Source organism: Fringilla coelebs (assembly GCF_963513975.1).
Source record: "Fringilla coelebs genome assembly, chromosome: Z".
Taxonomy (NCBI): Eukaryota; Metazoa; Chordata; class Aves; order Passeriformes; family Fringillidae; genus Fringilla; species Fringilla coelebs.
This window is the reverse complement of record NC_140031.1, coordinates 32,324,391-32,348,785: the sequence shown is the minus strand read 5'-3', so window position 1 is coordinate 32,348,785 and position 24,395 is coordinate 32,324,391. Positions and strand designations below refer to the sequence as shown.

The following is a 24,395-nucleotide window of genomic DNA, read 5'->3' as shown; positions in this document are numbered from 1 at the left end:
GGCCTTTAACTGAGTCATACTTACCACAGACTAACTATATCAGTTCTAGAGAATGTGCAGGCAAACAATTCCACTGATTTTAAAGAGAAATGTCCATAAAGTGATTTCTCACAGTTTACCTCATTCAAAATGACAGGATTTCTCTTAATGTAGTTTTGCATGGCATTAACATCAATTAGCTGACTCCCAGCTATAAAAGGAAAATTTCATAAGACAATTTTTACAGTGTGTTTAGAAAGTTATCAAAAAAGCACTATGTAACTAGAGATAGGGAGAGAAGAGGAAGGAAGAGAAGCAAAAGAGAAAAGGAGAAAGGGAAGGAGGAAAGGAACCTCACAGCGATACAAACTGAACCATTGGAGCTGTTTCTGTATGCACAGAGTAACCAAGTGTAACTGAAGCTGTCAGGTAAACAAAAAGTAGGTTTACATCACTGCACTACCAGTGCAGCACATGCATTACTATGGGTTAGCTATAGCACAAGTAAATTCTCTGTTCAAATGTGAAATGCAACTTTTCATACTTCCGTTTCTATTCTTAGAAATAATGACAGAATAGACTTATCTTGGAAATGATTCTGCAAACACTGGAAGGTCAAAAAAGTATGGAAGTTGGGATGAGACAAAAAGCCAGAAGCAGGTATCACCAAACAGGATTCTAAATTAGAAGAGTGGTATTTAAAAGCTGGTGATTTCTATGACAGCTTCTTAGAATAAAGATGCACCTGTGGAACTTTTATGCAGCTTTAAAAGTCATCATCACTGTATGGGGAAGCATTTGCAACCTACCCTCTGCCAGAGATGTACTGCTGTGTTTTCTAAGGTGCACAGGAATCTCACGGTGCTACATATTACTACTTTATTATGGAAACATGGTAATACACACATAATTTAAATATTTTTCATATTGAAAGAAATGCATGCAAAAGGACAACAGTGAGAAATTTCCAGTTTAGCATCTGCCTTTCTTGAATGTTTGATTTTGTGATGCTGTTCTTGCAATTATATACTGCGTCTAGAACTGAAAATCTATAATAAATTTTAAAAGGTTACTACAGAAAAGTATATATATTATGCAATATTTTCATTTCCTAATATCCTTGCACTTTACTTGACTACCTTTACTCTCTCTGATTCAGATACAAGAGCACAATGAAAGAAATATGTACTCACTCTGCCTTTTGTTCTCTCACTGGGAAAACGAAATATTCTGCTTTTAACGATAATGTATTCTGCACAGCTATAATGACTAAGGCATAGTTTGTATAGAAGAAGACATAACAAACTTAGAAACAATAAGGAGGTGTTGCCCAGAATCCATTTTTACAGGTGAAGACATGTACATTTTTAGTTAATTTCTCTTCTTTTCCCTGTTACCTCCTAATAAAATTAGTATTTTGAAACACATAAATATTTAAACCTACATTAAAAAACCAGCTCCTGTACTAAAATATTCCAAATGGCAGTTTCTTCTAAACTATGAGTGCTAAAGATCACTGTTAATTCTAAATCTGAAATATGAAAAAAACCTGATACTGACCAAGTAGCAGCATAAAAATTTTGTCTTTCCCCCCCCTTTTTTTTAATTTCTACTTGTCTTGCTTAAATTAAGCAGAGAAAGGGGGATGGGATAGAGTGATATTAATTTTCAAATATAGAATTTGTGTTTTTCCATGGCCATATCCCTGTCAGTTATTTAACATTTTACCTGCAAAATTAAAAGTTCACATCATCTCTGAATACCCACATCTAACAGTATATATGAAAATTATTTCTCTTTCAAGTGTTGACTACATTAGTTTTGAAGCATTTTTTTCTCCACACATTCAGAGCAGTCTAGCTTCTTGTTCTCAGTTGCAAAAAATGAAAACAAGAAACAGGATTATTTTAGACTCTAACCTGAAATGCTGCAGCCTCTGGCCTGCCCTTCAGCCCTTCCTCTGAAAAGGTCTCCAGGTGCAGTTTGGGTAGCTCCAGGGTGAAGTCATTCGTGGCTGCTGCAGTACACAGCAGCAAGGCCTGATCTCTGACCTAAAGGGAAAAAAACAGCATCAATGGTAATTCCCCTTCAGACACATTAACTGGGATGAACTGGGTCCCCTTGAGCCCACTGAGTGGACTTGCATTGATCGCTGGACCTGAAATCCATGAATAAATTTAGGACTAATTGATTTTTCGTTGCAAATAAATCTCTAATTCAGAGTGCTGGGAGAGAATGTTAAGAAGAAAAAGCATCTTCCCCTCGTCTGAAATGAGAAGAAAAGACACTAAGGGCTCTGTAGCCCAGCTGGCGTATACATTGCACAGATCTGTCGCCTGCAAAAACCTCGTAAGAATAGAAACAGTAGCTGAACTTCTAACTGAAGCAAACACGAGCCGTGAAATTAAAAAGTTCATGTGATCACATCAATGAGAAGCTGGCATGTGAGTTCTGTCTGTTCTGGTATCAGTCTTCCAGAATAAGGTTCACTTGGAAACAACTCAGTCAAAAGTCAGAATAAAATGAATAATCCACAAATAAAGCAAAACAAACTAACCGGTAGCTCTCCCATTAATAAGGGAGGGGGACGGGGGGTGTTTGCTTTTTGCGGACTCGGTGCCGGACACGGGGCGCTCGGTGGCGCAGCCGGCACGGCGCAGTTCCCGCGGAGCGCCCAGCCCCGGCTCCGCACAAAGCGCCCCGCGCCGTTGGTGTGGCACTGCCACCTGCCGGCCGCGAGCGGCAGCGCCGGCCCCGCTGCTGTCCTCGGGCGCGGCGCGGCACAGCGGGAAGGCCGGAGCGCTCCTGGAAGGAAGCGCGGCGCTGCCCTGCCTATCGCAACATGTCGTGCGTCCGTCTGCCGGCGCGGACAGGCCGCCGAACGGATTTAACGTGCACCTTCCACAGCCACACCACTTATGCTCACTCGCCATATGATGCCACAAACCCATTTTTCATTCTATTTAATACAAAATTTACAATGTCCGCCTCCAGGAGATCCCAGTCGTCAGATTATATTCTAAAACAGACGGATAGACACACATACAAATATATGTTAGTTCAAACGAATAAATTAAATCCATTCATTTGGCATACACTGCATCTGTTAAGTAACAATAGTGAGTACTGCAAAAAAAATTACTGTTCTAATGACCTAATACACAGTTTAATACTAAAATATACACTGAATATATTCTAAAACATATACTGGGTATATTCTAAATACATATAAATCAATAGACATACCATTTACTAAGTACTTCTTTAATAAATGTCAGGGTTTTTTAGAGGCTGCCTTGCCCACAAGAATGCACTGAACATGAATTAAAACATAAATCTATTCATTTTAAATCCCAGATTACTTTTCTGTAACCACTTACAAAATTAGATTCTTGTAAAATGTTGATTATGAGTGAACAGATTTCAAATAATAGCAGAGCCTTTGAAATCTGCTCTGATTGAAAGAAGCATGTGCAAATCTACTGATACAAAGAAGAAGAGATTTCATTTTATTCGTTCCTCTGTTCTGTGGGAATAGGGAGCCCTACATTTCCCAAGTTGACCTAAAGAATTCCTGTCAATACCTGTGGCTGCCAAACATATGCACTATGATGCAATTTTTATAACAGGAAAGGTCCTCTACACATTTTTTGCACACATAGTGCACTAGGTTCAGGATACAGAGTCCTGTGGAACAAACACACTCTCTGGAGTGTTCTGTCAGCATGTGTAATTCTGGTCAGATGTTAACCTTGCTGAAGATAACAAAATACGTTGCTTTAAATACACACACACATGCACACGCACACACACACACGCACACACCTGATTTACATTTTTACAGCTTATATACACAGCAACTTTTCAGTGTCTTTGCTGCCAGTATGCACAGAGATAAAAGAAAACATTAATGTGGATTAAGGTACTAAGAATTTATCAACATCAAACCACCAGTGTTTTGCCTTCTACCCTTCTGAACCGTAGTCAATAGATCTAAATATTTTACTGCACCCTGGCCAATTCATTGTTTGATGTTTAAAAACTCAAACAGAATCAAAGAAAATTTATTAAATTTCAGCCCCCAAATGAGATACTATTAGCTTTGAAAGTCAAGTTTAACTGCGATATTGATGATTCTCTTTTTTCTGTGACAAAATTCACAAGGGAAATCCCTATGTCAAAGTACAAAAGCAGATTGCTAATACTAGGGGGAAAAAAACAATGTATAAGCAATGTAGGTATAATATATACACAATACAGACAGTAGAAGTCCTTTTAACCCTATTAGTTTCCCACTCTCTATTTCAGTATTGGGGTCTGACACTGACTGAACAATAAAAAATAAAACCCGTTTTTAAAATGGCTGCATTGTCGTACACAAATGCCATTAATAATATCACTGTGTCAGAAAAGTATGTATTAGCTTCTTAAAGAGTATGATTTTTGACATGAGGATTCACAATTAAAAAGCAAACCAAATACTTTTTTGTGTTTGTAAATACTTATCAGTATGCATACCAAGAAACTGAAAATTAATACAGACTTTTCCTTTTGAAAAAATACTCATGAGGGTTCAGGGAAAATTGTAAGAACAAAAGAATGGGTGTATGCTGTACAAATATACTATATTGTATCACTAAAAGTGAAAACATTCCAAGCTGCCTACCTATTCAAGGACTGAAAAGCTATAATGGTCATGCCTGCATGGACTCATGTTGGAGAGACCACATCTGTAAGAATTCTTAGTAAAGAACTAATTTAATAACTTCTGTCTATTGGCTTTTTGAGATCCAGAAACAAAACAGCAGGAGTTGGGAAACTGTATTTCCTCATTCTCTAATGCAGTAAAAACAGTACTCACATACAAACTTACATTACAGAACCATGAGGCAAAGATAAAATAGGTAATTTAATTTCTTTTTTAAAAGAGGGTATTTTTGGAAGCTCAACAGGCAAAAGAACCATCCTACAAAGCTATGCTTTAAAATTCAATTTTCAGAGCTTTTTTTGTATTTCATGATTCTTTTTTCTTACATATGAAATCTAAAGCAAGACAATTTTGTCTGAAAGGTCTCCTGAGGCTAGAGAGTTTTATATTAAAATCTAAAACACCTAATAAGCTAATTAGGCTTATTGCAATGATTAAAAATGTCTAAAACCAGTTTCACTTCCCTGTATTCTAAAATTATATAAATTTATATTTTTACATTGTTAGTGAAGGTTTTGGCCATTTCTGATTTTGGTAAACATAATTTTAGCTGAGACTGAAAAGTTTCAAGCGTGATTTTATACATAGTATAGTTAAGTATCATGACAGCATGTTTCTAAATATGGTCATTACATTTTTCCATTTAGACATATATAAATACTATAAGAAAACAGGTAAAGACACAAATCCACACTCTATTTCAATACTGATAGCATTTTAAAATAAAGGAGAAGAGTGACTTATGACAGTGTTTAACTTTTTAATTAATTAGGAGAGCAACAAAGAAGACAACACTATAGCCACTCAATTTAAAATCAATAAAGTACTCATTAATTCAGATCAAAGCTGAAACTGAATAATAAACTGAAGTTACGTTATTGACTGAACCAAGGTGTAGAATTTGATGGCCTAATTCTACATGTCCAAAAACGAACTTTAAAATTTTCTGCTGCTCAAGATAATAGTAGTTTTGTCTACAGTCTTCTCTGTTGCTGATATTGGTTTTTCTATGCACGGTTTGACATGGTATATCCAGTTATGCCAACAGAGACATGGTACTAAATGCTAGGAAGTTGTAAAAGGTATTAGAATGTGCTCAGCCCTTCCTAATGCTTTTTCCCTTTTGCTATCTGATTGGTATAACAAACCTGTGATTTTAGTTTTTATTTTGTTCCTAATTCAATTTTTTCTTATGGTGAAAATAAAATAAAATTATTTATGGATATAACCGTTACAATATAAGCTATATATGAAAATATTTTATAAATTCAAAGTTTACCAAGTCTACATTATAAAAAAACCTTATTTGGGGCTTATTTTTCTTTAATTTCCTACTACTTCTTAAATAGCATATGATCTGCAATTTAAATAACAGAACAAATTCTACAGTGATTTAGTGATAAGTGAATGGAAAAGAGTGATTTAATCTGTTTGTCTGAGATCACTATATTGCTGATATAACAGAAACTGCAAATACAGAAATAATTCTAAAAGAGTACAAGCGAAATGGTTTATACCACACTGCTATGTATTCTGCATGTGACATACAACAGACAAAAATGAGTTTAGAACTTTTTAAAGTAAAAGAAAGCAGTTTGAATGCAAATCTTAGTCTTAACCACAGTCTTGCAAGTATGCAGCTGATTTAGCTGCATACTGTCTGTACCTCCAGGGCAGCATGTCAAGTGGGGGCCATATTACACAGGTTTAAAACATGCACACCTCTGGACACAGTCCTTTACCATGGGAAGCATTTTAACAGAAATAAGTTACACAGTAACTCCTTTGAATGGGCAAGTCTTTGTTATAGATATTTGTTATACAAATGATCACAGAACTAAAAAGAATAATATTTTATACATTGTTGGATAGAATTAAACCTTCATTAACACTTCTTATTTTTTCACATTTAGTATGAATTGCTAAAGTTTTTTTACTCTATATTAAAAATAAAAATGAATATACAAATGAATAATATATATTAAAAGTACTAATGAATATACAAATGAATAATACTGAATAGTCTTGATAACAGCAGGTCTTCAAGTAAACTGCTGATACAGATTATTTTCCTCATGATACATTCATATACTTTGGGCTCTCTAGAAAACAGTGATCAATCTAAGTGTGATCCATTTAAGGGAATACAGACCCCAAATTATTTGCTGCAGGATTTGGCAGAAGTAATATCCAAAGAAGTACCTCCCACAGCACCCTGTCAGATCAGAGAGTAAATCTGTTAATATTGGTTGTCTTAATACCAGTCTGAGCCTGCTCTGAAAGTAAGGAAATTACTACAAAAAAGCGTACATTCATATTACTGAATGAGGGCCTATATAATTTCAGATACAATATTTTCCATCAGGATGTCTCAACAACCAAGGATCACTCCAGAAGTCAAGAGACTGCCTGTGACAAGTCTGTGACAAGACTGCGTATCTTAAACTGAAGGCACTTCAAATCAAGCACCTAAAAACTGGAAAATTATAAACACAGTTAGAGAGACAATGAGGTGCAGAATGGTATTTGGAACCAAATTCCTCAACTGAACTGCAAAAACACCCCATCCAACCTCTCTTTTTTTTTCTCCCATGAGGGGAAAAAACGGCACCAAATCACAACGTATTTGGCTCAGACAAGATTGTCTTATAGGACAGAAAGGGAAACAGTATAATGGGTACTTGTTACATGGCCATCGCAGTTAGGTTTGAGTCATCATTAAAAGCCATCAGATCATTGCACATTCCTTCATCAAAAGAAATATGTCCTCAAATCCAAGGGTCCGACTTCTGTTGATAGTGGGGGTTTAAATAGCATTTTGACATACCTTACTGTAGGTGGCCATAAGTTATTGCAATTAGTTATACTGAATATTTACCTCAATAGAATAACTACTGAAAATCTCTGTATTAGCATACTGATTCAGTGACTATCCTTTCTGATTACTGCCATACAAATTTGTATTTAATTACAAATCAAGCCATTTCACAGGTGCTTTCTAAGAGAGCATTAATTACTGAATAACAGTGTTTGTGTAAAGGAGATACATCTCATAAAACTGATGTTTTGGGTGTGCTTGGCTTTTTTTTTTCCCTAGCTTTTTTTTTCCCCTTCAGGACTAGTCAAGATAATGGAAATTAATTTTCAGAGCAGACTACCATCCCAGACTTACCTATAAGATTAATTCAAGCTTTCTCATATTACTACATACACTACATGGTCTGTTGAATAAGATATTAATTTGATCCAGAGATGGTTTTTTGCAAATGTTGACCATGGCTCCTAAGCTTCTCTATAGCTGTGAGATGTGCACCATAATACATCCCCTATGAAAAGATTTCAGTGACCTTGGCCTGAAAATGAACCTATGTCAGGAGAAAATAACAGTTAATGTATTCATTAATTCCACAATTCTCCAAACAAGGATTTCTCTTTACTGAAGGCAAACTATATACAAGTGTTCAGCCTTAAAAAAAAAACCAAAAAAACACAGAAAAACTAAAAACCCCACCTCAACCAACCATAGAAACCAACAAACAAACCCCCCAAAATGAAACCAAAAAAAACCCACCCTAAAACCAACACAGAAAACCAAAAGAAAAAGACAAATGCATCCTGAAATTAGTTACTTAGGTACATCCAAACTGAAAACAGTTAAGCACATGGATATGACATTCGGCAATGTCTTATCTTTACTTTGTGAAGGTTTTTAAATCCCTCTTGAGCTGGAGTACCATTTTTAGCTTGGCTAGGTCAGAATGACACTGAACAATATGAGTGATGACACACTAGACAGCTATATGGACAGAGTTGTCATCAGCAAGCCAGCTGTGCTAACACCTGTATGTCCTGCACAACTGATCTTTAGGAACACAGATCAAGAAAGTCAGATTGCTAGGAGGGGAAACAAAAGTCATTCATCAAACACTGAAATTAAGAAGCACTCATTTGAGATGGAGGAGGAGAAAAAGTAATATTTTTATTGCATTTTTTTCTTATTACAGACAAATAATAGCTGGTTTCCTACTGCAAACTTCTTACAGAAGTTATTTAGAATTTTAACAATCTAATTGGGTTTTCTTGGTGATTTTTTTGCATGTACACATACTCACTGTTTCAATAGACTTGTGATAGGGCCATTTGAGAACAACCCTGGACCACAGTGATGAACAGACTTTGAGCAGACATATAAAGCAGCCTTCACACTTAATATTAACGTGTCTAACACGTGGAAAAACCATCTTGGGAGTTTCATTAGGTTAGGCAAAAAAAATTAAGTTGAGACCTCTAAAACAAGGGCTTTTAAATCATTATTGAGATAACTAAATAATATGATGGACTCTAGATCCCAATTAACTCAGAGAAATGTGGCTGATCAGTATACCTGAATGTGTAAGGTCATATCTACTGGAGCCTGACAGAGACAGCTAACTTAAGTCTCATAAGTGTTTTCTTCTTCCAGGACCTGATCAATTTGTGGTCTCATTGCTGCAACTAACAATTATTGCCACTTATACTTGAGTGTTTTTTCCGATGTAGTCACTTGTATACAGACTTAAACCTATTGTAAATTAATTCCTTGCAGACCATAAAACTGTCATCATAAGGAAATGCATTTGATTGCTATGGACCACATCAGAAATAACAATCTATTGGTACAATCTTACATACTCTCAAGTATTTAATAGCCCCACCCCATCTCCAACTGTATTATAAAACTGTATTATATGTGCCATACTACAAAAACCCAAACCATCATTTAAAAAATAGATAAAGAAAGAGTTCTGTCTTTGTATTTTTTAAAAATATATTATGGGATGGATGATACAATGTTCTTATTTTTTTTCAACTGATAGAGTCATGGGACACAGATTTCGTACACAGTTTAGGGGCATTTCAGAGGAGACAACGGGCGTCTCAGTGAGGCAATGAAACACAACAGTGGATGGATTTCAAGGCATGACTGCTGACAGGTCTGCATGGAAGTTGTTCTGCTAGATAGAATATGAACCTTTCAATCAGCAGAAATGAAGTGCACCGCAGAAGTGGATGAAGAATAATTCTTCTGACCAAGTGCCAGAAGGAAAGGAGCACACTATCCAGTGTGCTTTATCCCTAGTGTGTCCCAAAATGTTAGAATAAGTAGATTGCTAACTTGGTATTGGGAAAAACAGTGAGCACATTGTATTTTATTAACCTGCTAAAACAGCCAAATCCTAAGCAGCCAGGACAGGCTGAAAACTATGATAGACTAAGCTTGTCAAGATTTTGATAGTTAAGAGTACAAGGAGAAACAAACAACTTTGAAGGCTGGCTCACTAGAATGACTTCTCATGGTGGTGTATAGCACAGGGATTTAGGCAGGCTGAAAAGGAGGCAGCTGTAGCAGCGTACCAGGTGCAGCCTCTGTGAGGACAGATGAGTGCAGGACAAGGTTGGTTCTAGACACATCTGGTTCCTGACCCACCACAGGTCACGGCTAAGGCCCACAGCCCTGCTGGCAGTCCCTCTGTAAAAAGGAATTTAAGAATGAGAAAAGCCCACCACACAGGGAGAGAAGGAGGGAACAAAAATACTGAGCATCTAAGTCAGAAAAGAAGCGAAGCAGAAACACTTAGCACTGGATTAGGAATTTCCTCATAGCCCGGAGAGAGAACTATCTTGGGGCATATCCACACCATATTCCATGAAGGATCCCATTCCAGAGCAGGTCTAGGAAATCCTTCAGGATAATTCCTGAAGGAATTAATGTTCATGGAGAGTCCACGCTGAAGTAGATATTCTGGAAAGATGGCAGCCCCCATGGAGAGCCCACAGTGATGCAGGGAAACAGCCTGAGGAGGTAGAAGCAGCAGAGAAGAGTTGGTGTGGACTGACTGCAAAGCCCTGTGCCTCAGAGCATGAGCAGAGCAGTCACAAGTGAAGCTGAGACTAAAAGGCAGGGTAATGCTAATTTTGAAATTGTTTCTATCTCTCCAAATCAACTTCAAAAAATAAATGAAAATCGTTTCCCCAAGTCAACGGTTTTACCTGTGATGATAACTACTATGCAATGTCTCTATCTAGATCTCAACACATGAGTTTTCTCATCCTCTTTTGTCCCCCTGTCCTCTGAAAAAGGACTGAGAGAGCATCTGGGTGGGCATCTGGCTGCTGGCCAAGGCTAACCCAAAAAAAGCACTCAAACTGAACAGCAATACAAGGGGAAAGCTGAAAATTTTAGCAGAGACTGTAAAATTATTTCTTCCTCTGATGAGAAGAAACAGGGATTACAGGATCACAGAATCACAGAATGTTCTGAGCTGGAAGGGACCCACAAAGATCATTAAGTCCACTCTTAAATGACTGGCCCATCCAGGGATTGAACCCACAACCTTGGCACTATTACCATAACTAATAGATTATTAACTACACATGTTAAAGAATCTAGTAATAGAAATGAATAGATTTAATGTCTCTTACACTGTTTATACAACCAGAATATTAAGAAATAAAAAAGAAATTAATAATGGAATACAGTTTATTAGCAAGCATACCAAGGATTTATTTTATAACAAAAATAACCTCACCTTTTTGAGGGGAAGTGTTTAAAGAAATAACTTATTTTTCATACACAAAAAAAGGACTGTTCAAGGGCTTTAAAATAAGACATGTTCTTAAATTATTTTTCTTTTTGTTAGAAGACATTTTAAGAAAATTGTTAGTATTTGAACTTCAAGTAGATGGAATTTCCTTTCATCACTCTTTCAGTAAAATTTTATTCATTTCTGTTATCATTTTGCTATTACCTTTTGGTCATCTTCAGTATTTGAGGATAAAACTGAACCAAACCATAATCCTCTTGAGGTCTCTGTTTGTCCTTGGTGATTTTCTGTTTTGATTTTTTAAATTTGTTAAAACATTCACTTTGCGTTTAGGTATTTTTCCAAAATATTTACATAGTATAAGATGAAGAAAGATCTCTTATTTTATCAGGAACTTCTGTGGAAATAATTCAGCTCCAGCAGTAGGATAATGTGACAAGACCCAGGATAAGACAAAAAATAACCTTCTAAAGAACATCTTGTAATTTATGAAGGACATGAAACTAGTTGCTAAAAATATTTTCTCTCTAGCAAATCCAGTGCTCAAGTTCTTCAACAGTTATGCTCCATAAATATTCATGAAGATTAAAAAGGTAACTCCACAATGGTCTTGAAAGAATCATTTGGGGCACAAGCACTTTTTGGCAAAAGTCAAATGTATGATACTAGCTGTTCCATCCAGTCACAGTGTGGGGCAGAAACTGGTGTACATTATCCCTGGTCTAGTGGCACATCAGAAGCATGCACAGAGATCATTTCCCTTGGCTCTGATTTCTCTTACTTTTGTTAGCAGAATGTTACACCCCCATATACCCAAAGGCAGATGATCTAGTACCTATATAGCTGACTTCTGGAATTCTTATAAAGATAGAATATGTAGAGGAATGAGGCTACTTTAATGGATCAGAGTACACTGTCTTATCCTAAGTCTAACTAAGATTACTAAGGATGTCTGTAAAATCCCTCTGAGATCTATAGGTAAAAATTTAGCATTATGAATTAATAATACAGATCCTGAAGTGATACAGTGGAATTTTGTGGATATTTGCTCATGAATACATCAACACAGAAATATTAAAACCTTCAATTTCAAACTCCTGTAAGTAAAGCTGCAGTTCACAGTAGTGCTTGTCCAACTTCAGTTGATTCTGAACTTTACCGATTTTCTTTTGATTTCTTTCTTAAAACAAAGTAAATCACAGAATTTCTAGTGGAGGAAGAAAGGCTTATAGTTTCTTTACTAGTACATAATCCATTTCTTTATGTTCTGATTTTTTACTGTGTGAGAAACTCTTTAAGAACAACAGTGTAAACTTTATCATTTACACATCAGCCATGTTCACTAATGCTAGGTAATTAGTTACCATTTTGATGTAGGGTTTACATTTCAGATACTTCCCAAACAAAATCAATAATTTCCATTTGTTCTTCTAGGAGAAATAGCATGTCAAAATTTGAATGATTTACAATAATTTTTTTTAATTCCTGCTGAAAGGAGCATCCTGACATTTCTAATTCTTATATTTTCTTCATTCTTTAGGTTGACAAACCAGAAAGGATAAATTATTTCACTACTCACTAACATGCTACGTGGGCCTAACAACTATGTACATCAACAATTAAGAAGCAATATGGTAACTAAAATTTTCAGAAGAAAGATGGCCGTTTCTCAATCAATTCACTGCATCAGGTTAATCATTACTAAGCATGTGGCCTTCTCTATAGCCTTCCCCCAAACACTTCAATCCTTGCGCACATAATGGCATTGCTTTCAAAACCAAAATGTAACCTTGCAATCCAGGACAATAAATTCTGAATGCCAAGGACATGTATCTCTTACTGCAAAACACAACACGTTCTGCATGACATGAGTTTTAAGCTTAAAAGAAGCCAGTATGAAAAAAGTAGGGGCAAAAAGCAAGACAGTTTCTACCAGCACAGCTTGCTGCAGCTAAAACACACAGTTTTAGGTTCTGTCACTTTCTGGAACATTAAAGGAAAAAAGACTTGAAAAAAGTATCTGAAAATTAAATTAGTTTTGGTGAGCACAGAAACTAAAATGAAGAATAGATTCCCATGTTGCTGTGAATTCAAGATGTGATAAGGGAAATTAACACTCCAAGGTAATAAAAACACTTATTTTTCTTTGTGTTGCTCTAGACTAAAAACAGTTATAAAACTATCAGCAACTAGAGCTACAGTTAAAAACAGTCCTTTTGCCTAAATAATTAATATACAAGCTTTGTTGGACTTTCAAATAATGCTATACCAGGGCAAAACTGTGCAAGTCAAAGAGAATACTTAAGATTATTACTCAATTTAAAAAATGTCCTAAAAATACCATGAAAGTTTCTGACTACAGGTTACATCTTACTGTCTTTTCCTTATGTTTTATCATGTATCAAAGTAAAGTAGCATGCATAAAGTCATATGGTTTTATGCATATGTCACATGCATGTGACACCACCAAATGCATGTGACATCACCAAATGATCTCTGGCTTACACGGCACAGACTTAGCTCCATAGAAATTGTCAGCCATTTGGATACTCAATTGTCTTCACTTGGTAACTAGAAACAGTGGTCTCAGCTATTAAGGGAAGACAAGTGGATTTGGTAGTTAAGTTTTGTAGTAAGAAATAAGAATTTTGTGTGCTACAAAATTGTATTTTATTTCACTAAAAATGAACAGTTTTTTAGGATAAAATAAGTTGAAGGTAGAAATAAACTCTAAGAAAAGGAAGCCACCTTACAGCTTCTACCCCTCTCCTTCCCTTTATCACTGAGCAAAAGCAGGGATAAAACTTTGATATATTTAGAAATACAAATCAGAGGAAACATTTTAAATTCTTACCTTATGAAGAGTGTCTTCCACAGCTTTCATATGACTAATGATCAATTCTCTGTCTCTATTACAAGACAAAAAAAAAGAGGTAGATTACAGAACTGAAACTCACCTGATTTAGAAATTAATTTTCTGCTACTTTTTAACTATCATGTCTTTTCAAATAATTGTTGATAACTCAAAGTATTATGTTTTTGTCTCTCCTTTTTATATCCCCAAAGCAAACCTTAAAAAATAGTTCACGTACCTCTATTTGGAATATTTCCATATGAAATTTGCTTCTGTTGTGGACTATCAAACTAGCTGTTATTATGGACATATTCATGAATAACTATCATTTTCTTGGAGAGTTTTAGATGTAAAAGGCATGTTGACTGGTATCTTCTAGCAGGAAGAGAATTCTCTTACATTTCCAAAAGTCCAGCCAAATATCCTATCCTTTCAATGGGGAGGTTTGGAGAATGAAACAATTCTCTAATGCCCTTTTGTAGATTAGGGCTTCAGTAAGAAAGACAGCTCTCATCAGCTATGTTGTGATGAAAAACCTTGGCCTCAACTCATGATTGACAGAAATAGAACTGAAGTTGGATAACACCATATGACTAAGGAGAAAAGAGAGCATGACCATAGGAAGTCAAATAGAATCCATGCCAGAAAAGCTAATACGCCTCAATATTCCATGACTATCTCTTATTTTGCCAGCTATCTGTATATTTTGTTTGAGCTTTTACAATACCAGAATCCAAGAATCAGTATGATTTGGGTTGGAAAAGACCCTTAATGTCACTGAGTCCAACCATTACCCCACCACTAAACCATGTCTCCAAGGGCCACATCTTTTAAATACCTCCAGACTCTACAGCTACCCTGAGCAGCCTGTTTCAATGCTTGACAACCCTTTCAGGAGAGAATATTTTCCTAATATTCACTATAAACATCTCTTGGCACAACCTGAGGCCATTTCTTCTTGTCCGATCATTTGTTTCTTGGGAGAACAGCCCAAGCCTCACGTCACTACAACCTCCTTTCAAGTACAACAAGGTCTTCCCTCGGCCTCTTTTTCTCCAGTCAAAATCATGGCATTCTTCCCCATGGAGTGATGGCTGCTTTCTCATTTCTTGATTCATACTATCTTAACAGAAAATACAGGAAAGTGGCCAGAAGAGTAAAATTGGCGTTTACATTCCTAATAAAGTCATTTAGACCTTTCTATTTTCAGGATCCTGCCTTTCTTTGGACTAGATTGACAGGGTACTCACTTGCTGGCTGGGGTTAAACCACAACACAGAGAAATTACCAAAAGACTACCGTATTTTTGTCAGGTTCACTCTTTCAGACACTTTTATTAATATTGCTTCTTACTCAGGAGGAAAGTGGAAAGAATTGCTAGCCAAAAGAAAATCAAGACAGCCATTCTCAGAACAAGCTAGATATCTTGCTGTCTTTTACAGCACTACAAAAATTCAGGAAAGAAACTGAAAGACACCCAAGCATTGCCTACAGTCACTTAGGTCAGGGAATTGATATTAAAATAAGAGCTTCCAGATAAGACCAAAGTTTGTTTAACTGCTTTGCTTGCATGTTCCAAAGGAAGAAAAAGACACTTGCACTTGTTATGAATAACAAGTAGAAAAGTTTATGTTAGAACATAACATAGTGTTCTTATGGCAGAACAATGACTGGTTTGGAAGTTTTCACATCAAAAAAACCTTTTCAATATAAGAATGGCCATAGGGAATGATCCTTACTGGAGTGCATAAAACAGATTGGAGCAGGGTGAAGAGGAGAAGGCTTTTAAGAACAAATCCTTCTTTGGGTCATAATCTGCTTTGATACACTTACACTAAATAATATTTGTCATTTTAATTAGCTTGTTAAACATATCACTGATAACTATATTAATTACATTATTTTGCTGGCACATAAGCCCCTTAAAGCTTCTAAGCTATTGTTCTTCAGAGGTCAAATCTACCTCACATATAATGAGAAATTTTAATTTTAATTGGAACCTTTTTAAAGGCTTGGCCATGGACCAATAATATTCAAAGTGCATACTACTGTAACAGTAATAGATAACAAAGTCTGAAAGGATTTATAATTTTATCTGACTACATAACTGTAAGATGTTATTACTAATCTCATTCAAGTCAATGGAACAGCTTTTGACTACCAATACTTTCAAGAATGGTCCCTGAACATTTCCTTCCACTCTTCAAGTTATAGTATAAAAAGGCATGGGGCTTACATCTAAATCCAAAGCTCTCAGAAATCAGAAGAAATATCTATACTATTCCACAGATAAGCCTAGGTCCAAAATGGGTTTCAGCCCCTTTAGAACAAACAATCATTCCTTAAACAAACAGAATGAGAAGGATCTACCAAAGAGATGTTGTCTAATCAGTAAGGTAATTGGCAGACAAAATGCTTATGCATTTTGGACCAAGAATTTGTAACGGGATAACTACAGAAAACCTAATGTGCAGTTTTCTTTTTCGAAGTCTATCACTGAATTTCAAAGAGAGACACATGTACTTTTGTTTTCTAGCATTACATTAGCTAAAGCTAAAACCCTGTGCATGAAAGTAAGAATTGATCTTTTGTCCGTTTTAAGTGATCTCCCCAAGGTCCCCGTGCTCACTTCGCTGCCGTGCAGAGGGCACTCTCTGCATCGCGGATGCTCTCGCTCAGTCGACGCTTGTCCTGCTCCAGCTGGGTAAGAAGTCTATTTTGCTGACGCAGAAATCGATCTCTTCTTCTCAGCTCCATCGTTGCCTCGGAGAGACTCTGCAAGCAGACAGAAAACAGAGTTACTTGTCAGCCCAAATAATTAACTTCAGTTTATGCCATAGGCTATTAAACAAAGTGGAAAACAGACTGACTGTGTAGTAGATTTGGACCATTGCATACTAAGGTTTTATGAATTCTCTACCAAAATATTACCAACTCAGAAGCCCCCAGTTTTTAGTATATTGACTGCGTACAAATATATTTCTAAAATAAGATTATTTTTTGATCAAACAGCGACATACACTATGCTACAAGTACTATATTGACAAATACCAGATCTAAACACAAAGGAACTAATCAAGAGTACAGCTTTAAAGAACACAGAATATTCACAAAACTTAATTTAAAATAAACATTAAAGAGAGGAATTCACGATGAAAGGGAATAAACACAGAAGTATTTATTTAAATATTCTGCACTGTTCAGAAATTTCAGTAGAATAGATAATCTCATATTCTCTGTTAGTGCATCAAATACAATTTATTTTTTGGTGCTTTCAGTATTACAACATTAGTTTTCCAGTATGCAAAATAGTACGTATATTTTCTAAACATTTCTCTCTGGTTTAGAATTAACACAACATGCTTTTATCAATTCAGATTAATCCAATAGGTGAAAAATAGCACACAGGAATAATTAATACAGAACCTGGCTGGTTGCTACTCCTTTCTGCTATGATAAATCAATACATTTATAGACCGGAGTATTAAAAATTTGATTTCATAATTTGTTACATGTTACATTTTACTTACAGCTGTTAATTGTCTTTTGAGAAAGAAATTATAATTGGTGCTTATAAACATTCTTTTACACATGGCATATTTCCTGATAAATTCTAAAATACAGAAGAGAAGGCTGAAAAGTTAAAAGACTGAGCTCTTACACACTTTTTTTTCAAAATTTATGGGTAAATTTTCTGCTTGAATTCTAAGAATGCTCTGCATAATTTGTACTCAGTACTTGCCCTGGACTGTGGAACATAGAGATGTACTATGCTGTGGATGAGTATGAAAAATAGTATATATAAAATGCTGATAAAAATTTGGCGGGTGCTGAAAACTCAACTAATCTGAAGAAGTTTCAGACCTCTTTAAGGGTCAGAGATGCTTCAAAAAGCATTATGATAGAGAAATTTTCTATAAAATAGCAATCTACAGCAAAAGACTGCATAGTCCTGTAAAATAAACTGTTGTCTGTGGACTGGCATAAGTCTTCTTCTTACATTCCTAAAGAGAAAAGGCAACCAGTTATTTCAAGAGTGGTGTATTTTGAAAGTATAGCACCATTACTTCAAATCTTGTTCAGGAACTTACAAAATCTAAGCTGAAATTAATCACAACTGTAAGAAAAAAAAATTAAAGTTTATTTAAGAAACTCTAAACCCAGAAATGTTAATATTATTCTTGTTCAAATGACTGCAGGTTGAATAATTCTATTTTGTCCTTATTTTCAATAAACAACTGATTTATTTTCCCTAAGGAAAGATAAACACACAGATAGCATTCATCCACTGCACAAGGATATCAAAACCAGAAGTCTTGCTTTCAAAAATTCTACTCTTAAGCCACTGGCATCTATCAAATCCCTGTCTAAATAGATGAGTTTGTGAATTAACAGTTATTCAGAAATTTTATTTCTAAGAACTGAAATGTGGATTAGCATAAATAAAAGGATCCATTTCTGGTTCAAAAACAAAGAGCATTATCTTCTTCAAATTACTGTGTTTACTGTTTGCTCTCGACATCGAGGAAAGAGTTCTGAAAACCAAGTCAAGTAACCCCCCGCCCATATTCCCACCTTTGACAAATGAACTATATTTGAACACAGAACATGGTCTCTGTTACCAATGTTTGATCTAACCCAGTTTCCCACCTGATTTAAAAATCTGGTTTTAAGTACTTTCTGCTAGTATTTTGATGCAATAAATTTTTGATGCAGATGCTGTTGAATGGATTTTGGCCCCAACACCCCAACAGTTGTAGTAAAATAGAGAAAGATGGGATAATAGGAACATTATGCATATCTATTTTATTTTTATTATAGCTATCCATCTGCAGGGGTTGAAGAGTTGTCAGCTCCCACATAAATCTTTCATTACTGACCATGAACAGTGAAAAGACCCACTAGTCAAAATCTTCTGTGAGCTGCTAACTAACCTAGGTTACTCATTGCAAGCACATGCCTATTAATGAGGCAATAGCAGGGTCTAACTTTTTTAAGAGGCATGGTCAGCAATCCATGCTAGCTGGTGATGAAGCAATATAGAAATGGTTAAATCAAGTATCTCACTGAAGAGCTGCTCTATTATATTCAAAGAGAACCCCATTATTTACAGAAATCTCTAAAGGATTCAGTCTTTATCTAGTAACATTGCAATATCTAAGCAAAATGGAAACTGATTTTAGCACTCCAAAAGCAGTTTCAGCAATTACTTGAAGCTTCTTGCTACTGTGGGGTAAAGTCAAGCCTTGGAAATGTTCAAATACAATGTGGTGTATTATAAAATAATGGCTGGTAAGCCTCTTTTTTTGCTTCTTCAGATTGATCTAATTAAAACCCTTGATAAACTTTATGGACTCTAATATTTCCAGCTGAGTGACTGAAACCAAGAGGGTGTGCCTCAAGGCAGCAAGGCAACAATGATAAGCAGCAGGTTAGCCACTAATTTCTCAGCTAGGGTAGATTGTGAAAGTGTGATGTTCTGATATCCAAGAAAGTGTTCAGGAGAGAATAGGATAAATCAAGTTTAATAACTCTGCTCCTAATTGTTCCCTCAATGCTCCACTCTAATTACTTGGAGAACTCTCCTGACTGTCACCTGATATTAAGTTGTTGGAGGCTGAGTGTGGAGCAGTGAGATAATCAATAAACATTTAGTGGGGAGAAGAATGAAGATCCCGTTAAGCAGTGGGAACCTGCAGCACCCAAAGCCCTTCTGCTCATGAGAAAACCTATGGGAGAGCCATAGTGATTGCAAAGCAATAATCCAAAGCACTGGTTTTAGGCTTTGAGGCCTTTAGGCAACAGTACATTTGAGAAAAAAAGGTTAACACGGTCATCCTAATTACAGCCCATTTTCACATTCTTCATATATAAGCAAAGACAAGCCAATTAGGTAGAAAGGAAGATAAGGGAAGTTTTATTTGTATACTAATTAAACCCCTGATGAAATTAAAGGAAAAACATACAGCTCTGTAATTGTGTCTGAGAAAGGTCACTTCAGGTTCAGTTATCAGAAAAGCACAGCCTTGAGATATTTCACTTAATCCACAATATAGCCCTTATTTTGCCCCCCAGGTCTTAGTATTTACAAAAATAAGAAAATTTCAAAACCTGATAATGCATTTATCTTGAAATGTTTTCTGTGGACAATTACAACTGTTAGAAAGTTGAGGCTAACTGTGATAAGAAGAATGAAGGTTTTAAAAACCTAGTATGTTTGCACATAGTTCTGCGAAGATGCTGAGCTTTCACTTTCAAGTACAAGTGATTCTGAACCAACTTAGAAGCTAAACTCCAATTTATTAACATTCTGTAAAATGCCAGTTATCTGTCTTTCTCAGGGTTTTAGGCATTCGGGTGCTAATTCAGACATCACTGCGCTCCTTCCTCTATGGTCTGCCAAAATCTCACAGTTCAGTTGAGTTTTCATCAGAATCTTTAGAAGGAGTTTCCTTTAGAGACATTTAGATTTTTGACCTTTTTTCCCTCACAAATTAACTATGAAAAAACATTTGTTGGAGAGAACAGCAAGCAACTGATAGCACTGAAGAAAAATCTTATTGGCTGTCTGTTGGTTTGGTCCTTCCACAAGCTTCCTTTAATAAGTTTAGGTTTTGCAGTCAGGATACTTTTTATTCAAAGCCCATTACAAAAAGAAATCCAAGTTTAATATTGTCATTCTTTACACATAAAAAGGATTCTATTCAAAAGATAACAGATGGACAATCACTTCAGATGAACAATGACAGTCATACAGTTTAAATTCATGCAAAGCATGTGTGACACATTTACACTGAGCCTGTATTTTCCAAGATCAACTAAAGCTAGATCAAACTGCTTAGTAAATTAGATTTAAATTACACAGACACAACACAGCAGTACAAAATATGCAAATACACTGCAGTATGTGTATAATGAACTAATTTGCGAAATTGAAGATTTTCTCTTTCAGATAAAATTTTATATGTATATTCGCTATTTAGATGCAAAATATTACTTATTAAAAATACATTCTGAAAGCCGTCCTGCACCCACAACTAATAAAATTTCAAACTGAAAAGAAGTGTAGAAAGTTTAACTGGCATCCATTCCTTCACCAGTTTAAATACACTTCCCATTACCATTGTTGGCAGATATAATGATCTCTGAGTGCCCCCCAGAAGTCTACGCATAACCTAGAGGAGTTTCAAATGGTTCAAATACAACAGGTACAACAAGCTACATTAATATTTAATACTTACAATATTTTTAGTGTGCACCACTGCAATGCAAACCAAATACATCAGCTCAAACTATACAGCTGAAATTCCATGGGATGTTTTTGAAAATAATCTTTGTTTATTAAGAAGAAATAGAAATTATGCTTCTTCTAGCAAAAGAGTGGATTAAAAATCCTAGGGAAAAAAAGTTCTGTGACAAAAAAAAAATCATAACTGAGACTTCTCATCAATACTTTAAAAAAATCAAACATATCTAAGAAGTACATTGAGACCTATGTCAAGAAATAAGATTGATTTACATTTCTCAAATAGAAACTATCAACATACTACATCTGGATTCGTTGTGTGTTTCACAATGTCTGCAGTGGTGTCTTAAAACAGTTTGAAATGAAGTCGATTTGGCTGATCCGCTCTTGCAAACAGAACTGAGGCTGACTATCCATGACATCCCTTCGAAAAGAAATGCTTTTCTATGCCCTTTAAATTGCACTAGGAAAAAAAATATGAGTGCTCAAAAGGACACTTGAACAAGCTGTATCTGCATTGCAGAAAAAAACAGTGATTTTTTTTCAACCTGTTTGCTACTGGACCTTCATCCTGACAACAATAATCTTTTCATATCCTAGTATTGAGAGAAAGAATATAGCTGATGATTGTCTCTGAAGTATTTGATATAGCATAGAAGCAGCTAAAATAGTTTACAGATCTCAGTGAATCTAACAAGGTGCAAAATGCTCTTCTTGTCTTTGTTAGAGCCTTGTGTAATGAGGTCACAGAGCATGAGTTGGTCTACTAAGCAAAACAAATACCAACCAGCACAACCACTTTAAGAAATAACCAACAAAATACTAGTATGATGCTGGAATGATGCTTTCAGACATATTTTCACATTTCTAACACAATGTCAGATACAATTGCTTGTGATTGTTTTATATGAAAAACCCTCATAATACTGGAGTACAAACTATGGTTTATTCAAATCAGTACCAAAAATGTCAATCAAACATCTAAAGATGATTATGAGTTTAATGACAGTACATGTAGCTCTAAAAACAGTTGTGATATATGGCTACTGTAGAAGATCTAGAACTTGAGTATTAAGAAACATTTAAATGAAATTTTGGGAGTCCTTCAATAGATGGGGAAGGGAAAATACACACATTTACATTTTGCAAGAGATTTCTCTTACAAAATTCACTTGAAATTTGAGGCACTCATGTCCTGAAAGTAAACGATGTTCATCACCCATGTACGTGTATACAACAGTTCATTTATTGACAGAAACATAGCCCTTAGACATCCAAGCAAGTTTAGGTACCTTAAACATCTCACCTGCAGTGATTCAGGTTGGACTAGAGTGCCTCAAAGACTTTCAGTGACATTTAGTATCTCTTTGCTATAGTGCAAACATTTCTCAATAGAAAATCTATTCTGATAAACAGGAAAGCAATCTATTTTTCAACTGCATTAGATCAAGATGTTTAGCAAAGTATGACTGAAAATGCTTAGTGAAGTCATTGAGTTGTGTATGTTTTAAAGTTATTGTGAATTAAAAGAGTTTAGTAATTTTAAAAGAGTAGCTTTTTCTGAATAATTTCACACAATAAAATCTCTTTCAGAGGACACATCATATGCTCATTCAGCTTCAAAGTAAAACTACACAAAACTTTTAAAGTGAAGTAATTACAAAACATAAACTTCCCACACATAACCTATAGCTTCATGGACTGTTGACGGAGACCCTTTTGAATAAGAAGATGCTCTGGGCCTTTCAGACATACACTAATCCCAACAGAGAATAACTGAGACCTACTTTTAAACTGGTCTTGGAAAATGATAAAGTACATGATAAAATCTATGCACATTATAATTTAGAAATTTTAATCCTCTTCTAAGCTAAGTGAATTAGTATTACTGGAAAGCTGCAGAGAAGGATTATACCACTTAATAGAACAAATACAATTTTATAAAAACTCAAGCTTTATCACTATTGAGTTTTAAGAATAATCCTTGAAGTTAAGTAAGAATAAATTTTTGGAATCACATGCATGGTGGCATGAGTACATGAGCATTCACTCCTTATTCAGTTTCTGAGATACTACTTCAGGACTGATGTTTGTTTTTTCTCCTTAGAAATGCAAATTTCTCTCTCACCACAACATTGAGCCCTTTGCAGTAACAGGCTAGAAAAGACTCAGGCCTTCAAATGTGGCAGATTTTCTGGGCTTTGGCAGCATCATGCCTTTAAATCAGATACTCAAGTGCCACCAAAAAGGAAAAATGGGGTTTTTCACTGTTACACTTTTTACCCTGGTAGACACTCAGCTTTATAGTTGGTACAGTTCCAAGGTTTCAAAAAGATGGTTCACACCTCGATTACATTGAAAAAGATGATTTTTCAAAAGTGCCATGTACTCGTAAACGAGGCACTAATATTACAAGCGAACTCTGAGGCTGCTCTGTAGCACTGCTTTCTGCAACACTGTTAATTTTGCTACACATTATCTACTTGTGCACATTAGCAGACACTATTCAAGACAGAAACACAACCAGCACTTAGATTTCTTCTTCACTTTAAAAGTGATAATCTATCACATGTACATACATAAAAATATTTAGTTGCGTATCTATGAGGATACAACATATTGCACCAATTTTTTGCATTTCATTTTCATTTGTAGCCTCTCTCATCAGTCACAGCCTCAAACCATCTGTCTCTGATCATGTCCTATTGGTTCCAATGATCTTGCAGTGACATTTCTAAGCCCTGGAAGCAACTATTTTAATTTCTTGAGAAATACTCTTCTATTTGTATCAGAAATTAGCTTAGAATATTTCTGAAATATAACAGTCCGTTAAAACAGGAAGAACAAGAAATGACAGCAATAAAACATTAACAATGACAACAATTTATTTACAAAGTAAATAACCAGTAAGTAACCACAATTTAATTACAACTGTTTATTTAAGAAGGAAGTTAGGGGGCATCATGACACAGACAAAAAGTCATCTGAGTCAGGCTAAATGACACAGCATTCTGCTTCAAAACT

The 24,395-nt window shown here is 35.5% G+C and overlaps 1 protein-coding gene across 1 annotated transcript in view; it reads right to left on the bottom strand.

Moving 5' to 3' along the window:
* The window catches only part of CCDC171 (coiled-coil domain containing 171), a 151,560-nt gene that overhangs the window by 42,222 nt on the left and 84,943 nt on the right, over positions 1 to 24,395 (bottom strand). Inside the window, exons 20-22 of the mRNA XM_084224916.1 lie at positions 16,755 to 16,900; positions 14,126 to 14,180; positions 1,899 to 2,030 (exon numbers count right to left, since the gene is read on the bottom strand). Of these exons, the coding sequence (XP_084081042.1) occupies positions 1,899 to 2,030; positions 14,126 to 14,180; positions 16,755 to 16,900 (333 nt within the window). The remainder of the gene's footprint in view (positions 1 to 1,898; positions 2,031 to 14,125; positions 14,181 to 16,754; positions 16,901 to 24,395) is intronic.